The sequence below is a fragment of the Galeopterus variegatus genome, unplaced genomic scaffold (assembly GCF_000696425.1).
Source record: "Galeopterus variegatus unplaced genomic scaffold, G_variegatus-3.0.2 Scaffold15, whole genome shotgun sequence".
In the NCBI taxonomy this organism is placed as follows: domain Eukaryota; kingdom Metazoa; phylum Chordata; class Mammalia; order Dermoptera; family Cynocephalidae; genus Galeopterus; species Galeopterus variegatus.
The window spans coordinates 839,638-857,310 of record NW_007726126.1 but is presented as its reverse complement, the minus strand read 5'-3'; the positions used below and the strand labels follow the sequence as shown (position 1 = coordinate 857,310).

The window sequence follows — 17,673 nt, the reverse complement described above, 5'->3', positions numbered from 1 at the left end:
TTTTTTTTTTTTTTTTTTTTTTTTTTTTTTTTTTTTGTCTTTTGTCTTTTTTTCCGTGTCCGGCAACGGATCACAACCCTCAGTGTTGCCCCCGTACCGGACTGGGGACCGGCAACGGGATCGCAAGCCTCGGTGCTGCTCCCGCGCCTCGCTCAACCAGTGAGCGGGAGCCGGTCTGTATGTGGGATCCGAACCCTCGGACGGGAGCGCCGCCGCGCTTCCCAAGCGGCGCACTTATCCAGTGCGCCACCAGGCTGGCCCTAGCAACATTAGTTGAAAAAGCTATCTGTCCTCCATTGAGTTGCTTTTACACCTTTGTCAAAAATCAGCTGGGCATGTGTGGGTCTGTTTCTGGATTTCCTGTTCTATTCCATTCTCTGTGTCTGTCTCCCCCCCAATACCACATAGTCTTAATTACCATAGGTATATGAAGGTACTTCAAAAAGTTTGTGGAGGGCCGGCCCGGTGGCGCACTGGATAGTGCGCCGCTTGGGAAGCGCGGCGGCGCTCCCGTCCGAGGGTTCGGATCCCACATACAGACCGGCTCCCGCTCACTGGTTGAGCGAGGCGCGGGAGCAGCACCGAGGCTTGCGATCCCGTTGCCGGTCCCCAGTCCGGTACGGGGGCAACACTGAGGGTTGTGATCCGTTGCCGGACACGGAAAAAAAGACAAAAGACAAAAAAAAAAAAAGTTTGTGGAAAAATGGAATTAAAAGATAATATGAATCTTTCCATGAACTTTTTGAAGACTTCTCATATAATAAGTCTTAAAATATTCCATTTTATTCTTTTTCAAAATTATTTTAGCTATTATGCTTCCTTTGCCTTTCTGTATACACTTTGGAAGAATTTTGTTTACATCTACAAAAATTCTTGCTGGAATTTTGATAGGAATTGTGTTAAACCTGTACATCAGTTTGGGGAGATGTACTATATTTAGTCTTCCAATTCATGAACATGGTATATCTCTCCCTTTTTTTAGGTCGTCTTTGATTTCTTTCATCAGCATTGTTTTCAGCACATATGCTCTGTGCATTTTGTTAGATTTACACCTTTTCCATTTTTTAAATGTGATTATAAATAGCATTGTATTTTTATTTTCTATGCCTACATATTCATTGCTAGTGCATAAAAATAGATTAATTTTTGTGTGTTTGTCTTGTATCCTGTGACTTTTCTGGACTCATTTATTAGTCCCTGGAGGTTTTTTTAAATGGATTCCATGGGATCTTCTATGTAAACAATCATGTCATCTGCAAATAAGGACAGTTTTTTTTTTCTTCCTTTCCAATCTGTATGCCTTTTATATCTGTTTCTTGCTTTATTGCCCTGACTAGAACTTCCAGCACTATGTTGAGTAAATGTGGTAAGAGAGAACATCCTTGCCTTGTTCCTGATCTTGGAGGGAGAGCATTCAGTCTCTCAAAACTAAGTATAACATTGAAAATTTGTCTTTTGTTGATGCTCTTTATCAAGTTGAGGAAGTTTCCCTGTATTTCTATTTCTCTGAGAGTTTTTAATTATGAATGGGTGTTGAATTTTGTCAGATGTTTTTTTCTGCATTGATTAATATGACCATGTAATTTTTCTTCTTTAGCCTGTTAATATGGTAGATTACATTGATTGATTTCAAATATTGAATCAGCCCTACCTCCTTGGAATAAACTCCACTTGGTCATATGATTTTGTAGCTTGCTGAGTTCTATTTGTATTTTACATTTAAGTTTGTAATCTATTTTTAGTTAATTTTTGTATGAGATTTTGTATAAATATGAGAACAGTCCTGAAAAAGCTTTCTCTTTGATAGCATATTCAGGATTCATCTTCCCATATCTTCCTTGCATTATGTGTCAGTACTCCAACAGTAATTTTTCATTTCTGTATCATGGGACACTTTTCAGCTGATACTCCTAGACCCTCTTATAAGTATTTATTAGATGCTCACTATGCCTAGCATCTCGTTCCCCTCATTCTGATAAAGAAATCACAGAGCAAATCCACTGCATATCTTTATCTTATTCTTTTTTCTGTAATCTTCTTGCTGTCCTACTTTCCTACTTGCTACTGTGAAAGCTAACTTATATTTTTAAATTGCATGGATTAGTTTGAATAAATTAACATATTCACTGAATTAAAAAAAGCCAACAGATCTTCAGTGAGTTCTCATATGTGTTAAGTACTCTGCCAAGTAGCTGTTGGCCCCAAAGGATCCTAACCTTAAGATGCTCAGAACTTATAAGTTATATAAGTTACAACTTAAAACTATATAAGACATATAAGCAATTGAAATGCCAAATGGAGAGTAGAAATGCCAAAGTCAGGGGAAGAAATGCCAAAATGGGAGAAAGCACAGCATATTAAGAGAGTGGAAGCAGGAGCACCAGCTCTACCTGGAGGAGTTAATAAAGGCCTTCCAGGAGAAGTGACACTTGAGCTGGCGCCGAGAGGACATAGGAATTCTCCAGATGGATGAAGTAAGGTGAAAGGCATTCTAGGTAGAAACTACAGCTTGTGCAAAGACATGAAGTCATGAAATTATATGGTACATTAGGAGAATAATAAGTAATTTCTTGTGCACCTAAAAGTTCTGTGAGACCAGAAATTCCTACTGTGTCCTCAGCATCTAGAATAAGGCTTGGAGCATAGTAAGCACTAAATAAGTATTTGTTGGATGGATGCAAGACGGTGAGGAAATGAGGTAGGGAGGAAACATAAATGAGACAAGAGAGGTAAGAAAGATTCAGTGACGAAGATCTTTGTTCATAGTCTAGTTGGGAATAGACAAGTACAAAATAGAATTGTGGTTACTAGAGGCTGGGAAGGGGAGGGAGCGGGGGGATAGGGAGAGGTTAATTAATGGACACAATTACAGCTAAATAATAAAAATAAGTTCTATGTTGTATGGTGGTGCTAGGCATTTGCAAGTAACAATAATTTATTGTACATTCTCAAATGAACATAGAGAGGAGCTCAAATGTTCTCATCACAAAGACGATAAATTGTTACAATGATGTATTTACCCTGATTTGATCATTACATGTTGTATACATATATTAAAATATAACTCTGTACCCTTTAAATATGTACAATCAATATGTTTCAATAAAAATAAATACATTCCTAAAAAAACAAACAAAAAACTCTCAGTTCAGTAGATGGGTCTGTGCTGCAGATATAAATTTGGGAATCACATCAATTAGACGGCTTTTAAAGGTCTGAAACTAAATAAAATAACCTAGGGAGTAGGTGTAGAAAGAGAACAGAAAGAGTCTGAGAACTGAGCATTGGGGCATTCCAATGTTTAGAGGTCAGGAAGAACCAACACTGGAGATTGAAAAAGAGAGTCCAGGGAGATAGAAGGAGAATTGAGAGTGGACGCTGAAGCCAAGTGAAGAAAGTAATGGAATAATAACCTGTTATCAGATGTTGCTGAGAGATCAAGTCCTGAAGGTTGATTTAGCAGCATTGAAGTCTTTGTGACCTTTGATGAGCTATTTCAGTGGTGCAGTGGGGGGGAATAGCCTGATTATAGAGTGCTTTCAAATAGGAGAGGAAACAAAGATTAGTAGTATAGAAACTCTTTGATGTTTAAAGAGGAGTAGGAAAAACAGGCCATAGTTGGAGAGGAATGTGGGATCAAATCAAGCTTTTAATTTTTTTCCCTAAGATGGAAGTAGTTGGTGTCTTGAGGGGAATGCTCCTAGTAGGGAGGAAAAGTGCAACAATTCCAGAGAGGGGGAAAATTGTTGAAGTGATGTCCCTGTGTAGGTGGGAGGGTGTGCACAAATGGAAGAAGGCTGGCCTTAGACTGGATGAACTGTTTATGCTCCCTAGTAACAGAGTGCATGCCTACAGATGCAGGCAGTTTGGTAAATGTGGTGATGGAGCATGTGTAAATTCTCCTTTGATTGTTTATAATTTTTCATGAAATAAGAAACAAAGGAGTGGAGGTGTTAGAGGTTTAAAGAGAGAGAAGTTCAGAAATTGTTGCCAAAGAGCAGCAGAAAGTCATGAATTAGGTAAACATAGTAGGATTTGGGGGCAGCATGAGGGCCCACTTGAAATTAAAGTGAGACCAGTCAACATGGTTGTATGGTTTTCTCAACTACATACAGCTGAATGGAAACAGGTAGGCAGAGCATTAGACTTGGCCAGGGTTGTGATTTTAACAGATAAATAAGATGAATGGAGAAAGAAGAAAGGAGAATGAGGGAAATAAGGACAGGGATAAATGGTCAGAGTGAAAAGGTGATAGAATTAATGGAGTGTAGGTGCCCATGGAGTCTAAAGAATTGTGATAATTATCAAATTCTTGGCATTTGTAGTGCTTAGGGGTTGTATACAAAGTGCTTTGGGTTCATTTGCATAATAAGGCCCTTTGAGGTAGGTAGTGCAAGTGGTGGTGGTGGTGGTGATTCTCATTATACAGATGAGGCAAGATTCGAAGAGGTAAGCGACTTAAACAAAAATCACAGCATGTCAGTGATAAAGCATAGACTCAACCTAAAGCTCGCTATTATATGTATCTTTTTACCAGTTTGTGTTGTGTCTGCTCACTGATTACTCAGTTTTGTTGAAGAGATGGATTGCAGAAAACAATGTAAGGGAATGTGTAATCAAGTATTAAATTCTATAGTATGGAATGGTATAAGTATATTCATTCAATAATACATATTGAGCACTTGGTATGTAAGTACTAGGGATTTACCAGTAAACAAGACAGAAAAATAAATCCTGAATATAATAATGCTACAGAGAAATTTAGAAGGGTGTGTCTGAGATTCTTCCATCATGATTTGGTAAAAAGCACATTGTACTAAAAGTTAGGAAACTTATTTTTCTGCTACTTACTGTGTGTGACATTGTTGCTTCAACTTACAAGGCTTTAGAGGGGGTCCCCACCTACAAACTGAGATATGGTTTTGCAAGTTCTACCCTGCCTAAAAGTACAATGAGTTTGGACCTGTATTTTAGCCTAAAGGAATATTGCTCTGAAGTGTCTTCGTCTAACTTTCTTATCTAAAGAATGGGAATGATGTTTCCACAGTGAAATGCTACACTAATGTGCATTCTTAAATCATCCTCTGTCTGAAAGAGAGACACAGGCCATGTGCAGCCTGCAGGTCCAGCAGTCCCCATCCTTAACCTGTGATATCTGAGGACCTGTTAAAAGCTTTGAAATAACTAAGGACTTCCCCCCGTCTTTTTATTCCTTCCTGGTGTGATTTAGGCATGGAAGAAACGCTGGTTTATCCTGCGGAGTGGCCGGATGAGCGGTGACCCTGATGTTCTGGAATATTACAAGAATGATCACTCCAAGAAGCCCCTACGGATCATCAACCTGAACTTCTGTGAGCAAGTGGATGCAGGCCTGACCTTCAATAAGAAGGAACTGCAGGATAGTTTTGTGTTTGACATCAAGACCAGTGAGCGCACCTTTTACCTGGTGGCTGAGACAGAGGAGGACATGAATAAGTGGGTCCAGAGCATCTGCCAGATCTGTGGCTTCAATCAGGCTGAGGAGACTACAGGTACGAGAACAAACACAGACCTTTCTCAGAATGGGCTGAGGTGAGGTCCTCAGATTCCTTGAGCAAGGAGAGCAACTCTAGCTAAACCCTCCTCTTTGGCAGAGGAATAATAGGTGAAGGGTAAGAGTGTGAAGGGGTTGGCCAAATATTAGAGGGATCTCTTGCCCTAATTATGCTCAAATGGGAAACCAAGAAATGTTGGGATTGTGATGAAGCTGAAGGTATTTTGTGGTGTTTCTTCAGGTACCTCGGCACCACCACCATTTCTCAGCCCTCCACCTTTCTCCCCTTCCCTAAACTCTCTAGCACCATGTCAGCCATTCCACAGGGAAAGTCTCACTGTGATCCCTCCTCTGGCCCACCTCTGTCTGTCCTAGCCTATTTATTTTAGACCATCCTGCATGGTTTCACTTGTTTGTTTGAGGTCCTTTGTGATTATTATTGATGTATAACCCAGTGTTAATTTACATTCACTTGGGAGGGGACAGGTGAGAGGAGGAAATGTTGATTTATGTTTGGATTTTGATAATCTTCACAAAAGAGTAGCTCAACTTTTTGAAGTGAGTTCTAAATTGCAGAAGTGCTACTTGACATTCGTTCATGCTCATCCACAGCTCTCTGGAATGGTTGAAGAGCAAGTTTTTTCTGAGGCAGATGGATAGTCTAAGTCAGTAATTCTCAAACCTGGTTGCACATCAAAATTAAGGAGGAGCATTTAAAAAACATTGACACCAAGGACCCAAGCCAGATTAATTAACTAAGAATCTCTGAGTGGACCTAGGCATTAGTGTTCTTTAAAAGCTTCATTCTGAAATGCAAGGGTCCAGGACTCAGCAACCATTTTCTGTAAATATTTTAGAGAAATATGGCTTTGGAGGCCACATAGTTTCTGTTTAATATTCCTGATTTTTGCTGGCTGGCCGGTATGGGGATCCAAACCCTTGACCTTGGTGTTGTAAGCCCCACACTATAGCATACTCTCTATCACTTATATTCCTGTTTTTAAAAAAAAATTTACGATTTTTTAAAAATGTAAAAACCATTCTTAGCTGATCAGCAACATCAGCATCACCTGGGAACTTAATGCAACTTCTTTGGCCCCACCCTGGACATACTGAATGAGAAACTATGGGAGTGAGGTTCAACAATCTGTTTTTAAAAGCTCTCCAGGTTATTCTGCTGCATGGTCAAGTGTGAGAACCACTGGTCTACACTCTTGCTACTCAAAGTGGGGTATGTACACCAGCAGCATTAGTCTGTACTGAGAACTTGTTAGAAAGACAGAATCCATGGCTTCCACCCCCCACTTACAGTATCAGAATCTGCATAGTCTAAAAACTTTTTATTTCGAAATTTTAGACTTTCATTAGGGTTGCAAAAATAGTAGAGCAAATTTCTATATACCATTTACAGAGCTTTCGCTAATGTTAACATCCTATTTATCCGTGATACAATTATCAAAACTAATTAATTAATAAAACTTAATTAATCAAAACGGTTAACATTGGTACAATACTATTAACTAAACTACAGTGTATTTGGGTTTTATCTGTTCAGGATTCAATCCAGGATACCACATTAGATTTATTTAGTGTCATGTCTCTGAGTTTCCTCCAATCTGTGACAGTTTCTCAGTCTTTCTTGTCTTTCGTAACCTCAACGTTTTTAAACAGTTCTGGTTAGGTATTTTGTAAAATGTACCTCAATTTGGGTTTGTCTGATGTTTTCTCATGGTTAGATTGAGGTTATCTGTTTTGGGGAGGATTACCACAAAGGTTGTGCTTTTTTCAGAAGGTTATATCAGAGAGGGCACGTGGTATCAATATGTCTTATTACTTACTGGTCATGTTAACCTTGATCATTTGATTAAGGTGGTATCTGCCAGGTTTCTCAACTGTGAGGTAACTATCTGTACTTCTGTAACTAATACACATTTGGGAGATACTTTGATAATATGCAAATATCTATTTTCTCCTTAAACTTTTGCCCACCAATTTTAGCATTCATCAATGGATCATATTTGCAAGTTATTACTGGTATTCTACTGGTGATTTTCTATTTCACTCAGAATCTGCATTTTACCAAGCTCCCTATGTGATTTGTATGTATGCACATTGAAGTTTGAAAAGCACTAGGCTGGATCATTGATTCCCAAACCTGGTGGGTCATCAGAATCACCTGAAAAACTTTTTTCTTTTAACTTATAAGGTGCTGATTCAGTGAATCTGACTTAGGGCTGAGAAATCAATAGTTTTAAAAAGTTCTTCCCACAGAATGGGAGAAAATATTTTCAAATCTTATATCTGATAAGGGTCTAGAATCCAGAATAAGTAAAGAACTCTTACAACTCAACAACAATAAAGAGACAACCCAATTTTTTTTTTTCCTTTTTTTTTTTTGTCTTTTTTACTGACCGGTAATGGGATCGCAACCCTCGGTGTCGCGCCCGTGCCGTACTGGGGACCGGCAACGGGATCGCAACCCTCCGTGTTGCACCCGCACCGCGCTCAGCCAGTGAGCGGGAACCGGTCTCCACATGGGATCCGAACCCTCGGCAGGAGCGCCGCCGCACTCCCAAGCGGCGCACTCTCCAGTGCGCCACCGGGCCAGCCTGAGACAACCCAATTTTAATATGGGCAAACGGGGCTGGCCAGTTAGCTCAGTTGGGTAGAGTATAGTGTTATAACGCCAGGATCAAGGTTAAGATCCCTCCATACTGGTCAGCAGCTAAAAAAAAAAAATTTTTTAAGTTTTTAAATGGGCAAAGGACCCAAATAGACATTTCTTCAAAAAAGATATACAAATAGCCAATAAACACGTGAAAAGATGTTCAGTATCATTAGCCAATAGAGAAATGCAGTGAAAACCACAATGATATTCCACCTCATACCCACTAGTTTAGCTGTAATCAAAAAGATGGACAAATGTTGGCAAAGATGTGGAGAAACATTTTTCATATGTCCCACCTTAATTTGCTCATGGGAATGTAAAATGGTACAGCTACTGCAGAAAATAGTGTGGCAGTTTTTCAGAAAGTTAAACATAGTTACCATAAGACCCCAAAATTCTACTTCAAGGCATTTACCAAGAGAAACGAAAACATATTTACTAGTCTGTTTTCTGTCACCTAGAATACCTGAAACTGGGTAATTTACAAAGAAAGAATTTATTTTTTACAGCTTTGGAGGCTGGAAAGTCCCAAGGTCCAGGGGGTGCATCTGGTGAGGGCTTTCTTCCTGGTGGGAACTCACTGCCTAGTCCCCAGGTGGTGGAGGGTATCACATGGTGAGAGGGCCAAATGTGCTAATGTGCTCACTTGCTCTACTTATAAAGCTACCAACACCACTCCTGTGATAACCCACTCATCCATTAACCCATTAATCCATGAATGGATTGATCTACTTATGGGGGCCAAGCCCTCATGATCCAATCACCTTCTAATGGCCCCATTTCTCAACAGTGCCACATTAGGGATCCATCTTCTACATGAGCTTTGGAAGGGACAAACATTCAGACCATAATAATATATATTCACACAAAAACTTGTACAAGAATGTTTATAGCAGCATTATTCATAATAGCCAAAAAGTGGAAACTTCCCAAATGTCCATCAGTAATAAACAAAATATGTTATATACATATAATAGAATATTATGTAGCCATGAAATGGTATGGAGTACTGCATGGTGCTGATAACACCAAGGTCAAGGGTTCGATCCCTGTACCAGCCAGCCACCAAAAACAAACAAACAAATGGTATGGAGTACTGATACATGCTACAACATGGATGAGCCTTCAAAACATATGCTATGTGTAAGAAGACACAGAACCACATATTTTGTGATTCCGTTTATATGAAAGTTTCAAATAGGCAAATTTATAGAGACAGAAAGTATATTGGTGGTTGAGAATTGGGGAAAGGGGAGTGACTGCTAGTGAGTACAGTGTTCCTTTTTTGGAGTGACAAAAATGTTCTGGAATTAGACAGTGATGATAGTTATACAACTTTGTGAATATATTAAAAACCACTGAATTTTGCACATTAACATGATGAAATTTATGTATGTGAATTATATCTTAATTTTTAAAAAAAGAAGTTCCTCAGGTGATTCTGACAACCAGCAAGGTTTGGGAGACTCTGGACTTAGGACTAGTTTCATGGGTATAAGACATGTACGGTCACACAGGATTTCATGTCTAGCAGGGCCTGCACTTGGTTTAACACTCCACTATCACAATCTTGAAGTTCTTAATACTTTCTGAACAGGGGCTCTGCATCTTCATTTTACACCGGGCCGTGCAAATTATGTAGCCAGTCATGCCTGGACTAGATAGATGTCGTGCCCTAGGAATTTTGTGATTTTTATCTTCCTTAGGGAAGGATAATGAACCTCCATTTACTCTTAAGTTCTTTGGTATAATCTTTGCTTTCTCTTTTTTTTTTTTTTTTAAAGATGACCGGTAAGGGGATCTCAACCCTTGGCCTGGTGTTGTCAGCACCACGCTCAGCCAGTGAGCAAACCGGCCATCCCTATGTGGGATCCGAACCCGGGGCCTTGGTGTTATCAGCACCGCACTCTCCCAAGTGAGCCACAGGCTGGCCCCTGATCTTTGCTTTCTCTGTGGAATTTCCTGTTTTCCCCAAATCTTTGTCATTTATTGGCTTCATGGGTTTTGTTTTTCCCCTTTATTTTGTTCCTTATGAAGAATAATGCATGCTCATGGAGTGGTGCAGGGGGGAGGGGTGCAGTGCAGGGGGCGGGGGAAGGAAAATAAGAAAGGAATTAAAAGACAAGGGGAAGGGCCGGCCCGGTGGTGCACTGGATAGTGCGCCGCTTGGGAGGCGCGGCGGCGCTCCTGCCCGAGGGTTCGGATCCCACATACAGACCGGTTCCCGCTCACTGGCTGAGTGAGGCGCGGGAGCAGCACCGAGGGTTGCAATCCCGTTGCCGGTCCCGGTCCGGTACGGGAGAGACACTGAGGGTTGCGATCCGTTGCCGGACACGGAAAAAGACAAAAAAAAAAAAAAGACAAGGGGAAAAAACTCCACAAACCTACCAGTCTTAAAGCTTTCGTAAATGTGAGAAATGGGTCCAAGAAACACCTCAGCTTTTTAGGAAATAGGTATGATTGAGGGGGGAAAGTAACCAGAAAGCAAATTACTTTTAATTGAATTATTTCTTTGTAGGATTAGAGGCATTCCCACCAAGAAAAATATTCTTAGCAAAAATTACTCTTGGTGCAAATATCTTCTTTTTTTTTTTTTCCTTTTTGTCTCTTTTTTCGTGACCGGTAACGGGATCGCAACCCTCGGTCTTGTGCCCGCACCACGCTCAACCAGTGAGCGGACCAGTCTCTATATGGGATCCAAACCCTCGGCGGGAGCGCCACCACGCTCCCAAGCGCTGCACTCTACCGAGTGTGCCACCGGACCGGCCCCAAATATCTTCTTTAAGAATCACATATTTAGAAGAGATTGCCTGAATCCTTAATCTTACTAGATGGGATTTAAAGTACAATGAAAATGTAGAAACCACATTCTCTGGGCTAGCTTTCTTTGGTAGGAAGATTTGTTTGTTACTCCACACTTTATTCATTCACTCATTCATTACTTTACTGAGTGCTTACTTTGTGCCATTTCCTGTCATAATCAGTGCGGCACAAAGATGAGCAGTAAGGTCCAGTGCTCAGACATCACAGCCTGGTGGAGGGGACAGACATATAACTAGGTAGTCCCAGGAGAGTGCTGTGACCGGTACCATCAAGACTGGAGACACTAGCTTATGCACCACCAACTCACTGAGGAAAGGAGGAGGGATGAGAAGTATTAAGGGGGTGACAAATATCAAGTGAATATTTTGTCAATGGCTTTGTCTATTAAAGGATATATTCCCTTAAGCCTTTAGCTTCATTTTTTAAAGGGGATTATTTTATTACATGTCTACTGGTTTAATTACCAGAGCAAGGATATTAGGTGTATATGAGAGAGGCTTAGTGTTCTTCGTAAAATCTTCCTGATGAAGACAATAGGCTTTTCTTCCTTCTCAGAGGAGAATCTGGTATGTTAAAAGATTCAGTCACATAATGAGTTATGTTTTAATTTAGTGGCTTTCTTAAAAGTGGTTTATATCTATAAAACCCTCAGGTAAGGAATTAGAGCTTAATCACTCAGGCAGTGTTTTTTTAAGCTGAGAATGGGATCTGAGGAGAAACAGGAAGTTAACATTTGACTACATACTTTCACTTAATAGCTTGTTTCATTTAATCACTTTATCAACTCTATTTCCATTTTTAAAATAAGGTAACAGTACTTTTTCTTTCCTGCCTAGCACTTTAACTCTCTAGGACCAAAGATCTTCTCTGTCCACCGTCCCATCCCACTCCTGACCTGGGCTGGGTTTATATCAGCACAGAAACCCTTCCTTAATGCAACACTGCTCTCATGTTGTTGGGGCCTGTTGAGAACAATCCAATCACCTGGGTCTTAGTGTCAGCACCTGCCTTATGTAAAGGGCACCCTGTGCTGATGCCCCTCAGCAGCCACACAAAGATATAATAGCATCAATACTATGTATTGAGTATCTACTCTATGAAAGTAGAGACTTTACATTAAATTCTCACTAAAAAGTCACAGTAATCATTTGAGGTAGCAATGATTTTGACACTAGAAAATGACAGAGCCAGGATTCTAGTCTAACCAGGTCTGGCTTTGCATTATAATTTGCTGTCTTTTTGTCCCTGACCTGCTGGAATACAAACATTTGCCAGAACTGAGCCTGGATATTTTTGCCCCTTTAGACACTATGTATTGGACTAGAAGCACTCTGACCCCTTCCACTAGGGGTTCTACAGCTGGCTCAGGTTTCCCCCTCCTCACCAACTCATATTGCTCAAGTTCTTGGGCTGGAATATCCTAATTTAGCAACTTCTTCAGCTTTAATCGAGTCGTCAGGCTCTATTGGTGAGTATTGGTGAGGCTGGGGGCAAGGATGTCTGAGTTCAAATTACCACTCCATGATTACATGAGGAAGTCACTTGATTGAAGTCTCAGTTTCCTTTTGTAGAATAGGGACAAAATACTTTCTGTTCTCACCCAGTGCTTCTGCTTCTCCCTGGGTGCATCCAGAGAGATCTTGCACTTACCTGCAGCAGATTTCCCATGGTGCTATTCACATTGTATTCTCTGTAGAGGTATCCCCTGGAGTCCTTTAATCCAATATCCCTGATGGCTGCTTGGTCTTGCAGAGATTTCTTCACATAGAGTCTCCTTCAAGCAAATATTCCCTTTTTTTTGTTTTCTTTCTTTTTCTTTTTTTTAAAGGTTGTGATGGGGGCCGGCCCGGTGGCGCACTGGAGAGTGCGCCGCTTGGGAGTGTGGCGGCGCTCCCGCCGAGGGTTCGGATCCCATGTGGAGACCGGTTCCCACTCACTGGCTGAGCGTGGTGCGGGCGCAACGCCGAGGGTTGCGATCCCGTTGCCGGTCCCTGGTACGGGCGCGACACCAAGGGTTGTGATCCTGTTACCGGTCAGTAAAAAAAAAAAAAAGGTTGTGATGGGACCCATCAAGAAACTTCTGTTTTTTACTTTCAGCTGGAAGAGGTTTTGTGGCAGATGGAGCCTTTTTTTTTAATTCTCTTGCCACCCCCAGATTCTTATATCTACTGCCACCCTCTAATTTCTCACATATTCCAGCCAAGAATGTCTAGGATAAAACCTGCAGGATCAAGATCAGATGAGATGAAACTGAATCTGAATATCAACATAAGGTTGTAGGAAACAACAATATCCTGATGGAGAACTCTTTCCAAAAGGAAACCAGGGATGATGCTCAGGAAGGAAAAGCAGTTCCAAGGACAAATATCAAGACTTTATGTCATATATGTGGGGTTTGCTTTTGTGTGTTGTGTGTGCGTGTATGCATGTGCACAAACAAAAGTAGGAATCCCATCTTCCTCTGGGAATCACAATAGCCTTCAGTATGTGGAGTAAGGAAGCAGAGAGCTGCTCTGAACTGTGTTTACCAGCAGGCGGGTCCAAGTCCTCACATTTGTGGCCCAGTCATGGGCAGCTGTCCCTGAACAGATGTACCACACACGAAAAGAACCAGCTTTCAGCAGAGAGCTTTGATAAATTATTCATGTGCTCAGGAGTCATCCACTGTAGGAAAGCCCTCACGCCTTCTGAATCCTCAAAGCTGAGGACTTCTCCTTCCCTTTTATCTCCTCCCTCCTTCGTCTGTTCAGTAGCTTTTCCAGGGCCTGTGCAGCCACTGTCACACAGACTCTGAAAGGCAGGCTAGCTTAGCTTCAGTCCCAACCCTGCTGTTTATTTGCTGTATGATGTTGAATAAGTAACTTTACCTCTTTGAGGTTTTATCATCTGTAAAATGGTGATGATGCTCCCTCACAGAATTGTTGGGAGGGTTACATCAGGTCACATAGAAAAAGCTAGGAAAATGTATAGGTATACAATGTGAACAGTAGCTGCTCCTTTCACTGTTTTCCCTGGAGTGATTGTGGTGAGAGTGGTGATTTTTATATGTGTAGGGCAAGATGAACAGAATATTATATACATATCTGGTGTTTTTAGAGAAGTTTACAGTCTACAAAACACTGATGCAGTCTCATTTGACTATAAAGACACAAAATGAGGTAGGTGGGGCTGCTAGTATTATTCCTATTGTGCAGGTATGGAAAGTAAGATTGAAAGGCGCTGAGTGACAGTGCCAGAAAGCAGGGTCTCTGGGTCTGGAATACAGGGCTTTTGACTCCATCCTAGGGCTGTGTGCTCACCTCCTTATTTGTCCTAACCCCTTTTCACAGACCTCTTCACCATGCCTACTTCTAACTCCCAAAATAGCCAGCAAGAAGGAAGATAAAAGTGTATGAATCTCTGAGAACTGACTATTTTGAAAATAAAGTACTATGTATATATTGATATTAATCTCTGAGGGCTAAATTAGCAAGATAACAACAAACCACTGTAAATTAGAGCTCAGAGAGTTTAGCTCACTCACCAGAGCTCCATTTTGTAACTCTTGAAGATTCTGAAATAAGGCCAGAGCCTGTTCCACGTCCTCTCTACTATTTTAGCTTTTTCCCTTCTTCTTAAACTCCTTGGCAGGAATTTCACAATCGTCACATGTCTCATTCTATGGAATGAGGAATTCCCAGAGTTCCAACCGACTGTTTCTTATCTCTTCCCTACATTTTCCCTACTAAGATGTTGGTGAGGCTGCCCCCTTTAAATATTTTGTAAATATTTAAACTTCTAGTAATCCTTGAGTTTCTCGAGTAACTTAACAGCAGAATTATTTTAAGTCCTGGGTCCCATCTGGGGTTAAACGATACCCATAGGAATGTTTTTGGGGAAATCTTCAACGTCCAGTGGAGGAATGTTATTGGACGTCTTCAAACAGCTTTTTCCTCTCTAGAGAGACTGATTGGTGCCTTAAAGGTCAGGACCTTTATTCCAGCTGGATTTCTGACAGCAGGCAGGGTTGTGGTGGAGCCAAGCGATCCACTCAGATGCCTTGTGCTGACCTTGTTCCCTCCCCCATGATGAAGTGAGTAGGAGAGCCAGGGGAGAAGCCAGGAGCAGAGTAGGGTGGAGAGGGAAGAAGCTTTCTCAGAGACCTCTCCCTCTCTCTCTCCTCATCCCTGGTAGGGCCTTTTCCTCTCTTGTTCCCAACCCCAACCTTTGTTTTTTTTTGTTTGTTTGTTTTTTAACTGAGATCAAAGCTTTCAACTCCTCCAGGAGACCCTGGTTGGAAGCTAACAGCAAGTGTGGGAAGTAAGACACAGCTTCTCCCCAGGCTGAGACACATCTCTTGAGGAGCAAAAAACAGAAAAGACTGACCCAGGCCCCAGCCCAGAGGCAGAGGCTGCTGTCTGAATCACCCACCCTTTTTTCCACTGAGACAATGAGGAAAATAAACATCCAGACCAGTTACCAGCCAGATCTGAAATCCTCATGCCTTAAAAAAAAAAAAAGTTATTTTAAATATCAACCCTTCCTCCTCAAATCTTTTGCTTGTTTGTTGTTTTTTGTTTACAGCTGTGTCTTGTCACCCCCAGAGCAGGCCTTGAGTTGGGACATGAACTCCATAAAATCCCCACAGACCCTTCTGCATTGTCCTGGAACAGGCTCCAGCCCTGACCTTCAGGGAAGTCCAGACTCTCTGGAGGAGAAAAAGGAGACAGGGAGAAACCTGACCCTGTTCTCATCATTCTAAACCTTGATCCTTCTTCCTGCTTTCCTTTTATACCAGAATCTCCCCCTCACCATTCCAGCCAGCCAGCATAGATTAAATCTAGTGTTACCTGCCAAAACCCACAGACTGTTAGAGATGGAGCATCTCATCCCAATTCCTCAGTACCGGAAGCTTTGGATGGCTCCCAAACATCTCTTGAGATCCACCCCCTTACCCCTTTTTTTTTGTTCTTTGAGTACTTCTGATTATCCCTAGTGAAGGAGTATAATAAATGATTGTTGAATTGGTTCCAGGCCAGATTCCAAAGGCCAGTCTAACTGTAATTTTGGGCTAGAGGTAGAATTAGAACTTTGTAATTAATGGTAAGGTCACCTTGGACCTCTGAAGATCTTGATTATGATTAAACATCCAGTTACATATAGTTCTCCATAGGATTCTGAACTCTACAAAATCAGTAGATACAGTAATCTCTCTCTAGGATCTGAATTGGAAGTCAAAGTCCTAGTTTTAAATTTCAACATTGTTACTGATTCAGTGTGTGTATCTCAGTTTCTTCAACAGTAAACTAGAAGTGATTTTCAAACCTTTTTTTTAAGCACTTCTTTTTAACCAGACCTTACATGGAAATCAATATATGAAACAGGTGAGAGGATCCATTCTGAGTACTGCAGGGTAGAGGGTCAAGCACTGCAAGCTGCAGCTGGACCCCAATGCCTGCCCCTCCTTCTCTCCCACGGTTTGCCCAGGAAGGCCAGAACACAGTGTGAAAATATTAGTCTGCAGCAGGTATTTCAAAACAGGGGGGCCGAGCCCGTGGCGCACTCTGGAGGGTGCAGCACTGGGAGCGCGGTGGCGCTCCCGCCGTGGGTTCGGATCCTTTATAGGGATGACCGGTGCGCTCACAGCGTTCACTGGCTGAGCGCGGTGCGGCCGGTCTCAAAAAGGAAAAAAAAAAAAAAAAAACAGGGACATGCAGACCAGTGCTGAGCTATGAAACTTTTCATCAGTCCACAACAAAATGAAAAACATGAGGAAGAAGATACAATCCATTTTCATAAAGCCAAATGTAATCAGATTTTAGAACTTCCCTTTATTCAGAGATTGTCTTTATGTGTGCACATGTATATTAAATTGTTCTTTGTGTGCATGAAATGACTGACATAGTAAATAATAGTTTTTCCTTAGTGGACATCATTAAAAATTAGCAGCCCCGTGTGTCCATTTCTAGGAGTGCACAAGTGAGTAAATAAAGAGGCAGTGTTTTAACCTGTCCCTAAAATGTAAAAGTATAGGGAACAGTAATTTAGAGGCTATGCTGGTGTCGGGATCACCAGGTCCCCAGCCTCTGCTTCTGTACTCATGGCCAGAGGCCTCTAAACTCTACTGTCAAGTTCAGGCCCACCCTCCACCCCAGCATAAAGTTAGTGCTCTGGGATCCTTTGTCCCTTTGGCTCAGTTCTGGCCCTGTTCCTGTGTGTTAACTAGGATCAGTTATGGGATTTTGCCTAATTTTCACATCCTTCAGTCTTTGCCCTGTTAACCTGCCTGTAGTCTCAAATTCCTCCCAGGATTAGCACTATCCTGCTTTATTTAGCCCCCCTCATATACCAGAGTTTTACCAGTCCTTAAGCTAGTGGTTGGAGCCCACTGCCCACTGGAGGACTTGTGGGTTGCCAGAGTCTGTCTGCCTGAATTTCTGAAGAAAATCTGCTTCTGCTTCCCCTGAACATGCTTCCTCCTCCTCTTGGACTCTATCCCCCACATTTGTAGGTGATGCACCCCCCAGTTTCTGTTTCTGTATTCACTCATTTGGCACACTTACCACTTTTGCCAGGTCCTGTCCTAGGGACGGGGCTAGAGAAGAGCATAAGACATGGACCTGCTTTCATTGAATTCTGGAGCCTTGTGTTCTCTCAGCCAGACTACCTT

The 17,673-nt window shown here is 41.6% G+C and overlaps 1 protein-coding gene across 2 annotated transcripts in view; it reads left to right on the top strand.

Moving 5' to 3' along the window:
* The first annotated feature begins 5,236 nt into the window (after positions 1–5,236).
* Positions 5,237–17,673, top strand: part of GAB2 (GRB2-associated binding protein 2) — a 61,515-nt gene continuing 49,078 nt past the window's right edge. The window contains exon 1 of one of the 2 annotated variants that reach the window (XM_008566097.1): positions 5,237–5,531. In XM_008566097.1, coding sequence (XP_008564319.1) covers positions 5,270–5,531 — 262 coding nt within the window. In that variant the 5' untranslated portion in view covers positions 5,237–5,269. The remainder of the gene's footprint in view (positions 5,532–17,673) is intronic. The other variant, XM_008566104.1, reaches the window with a different exon arrangement.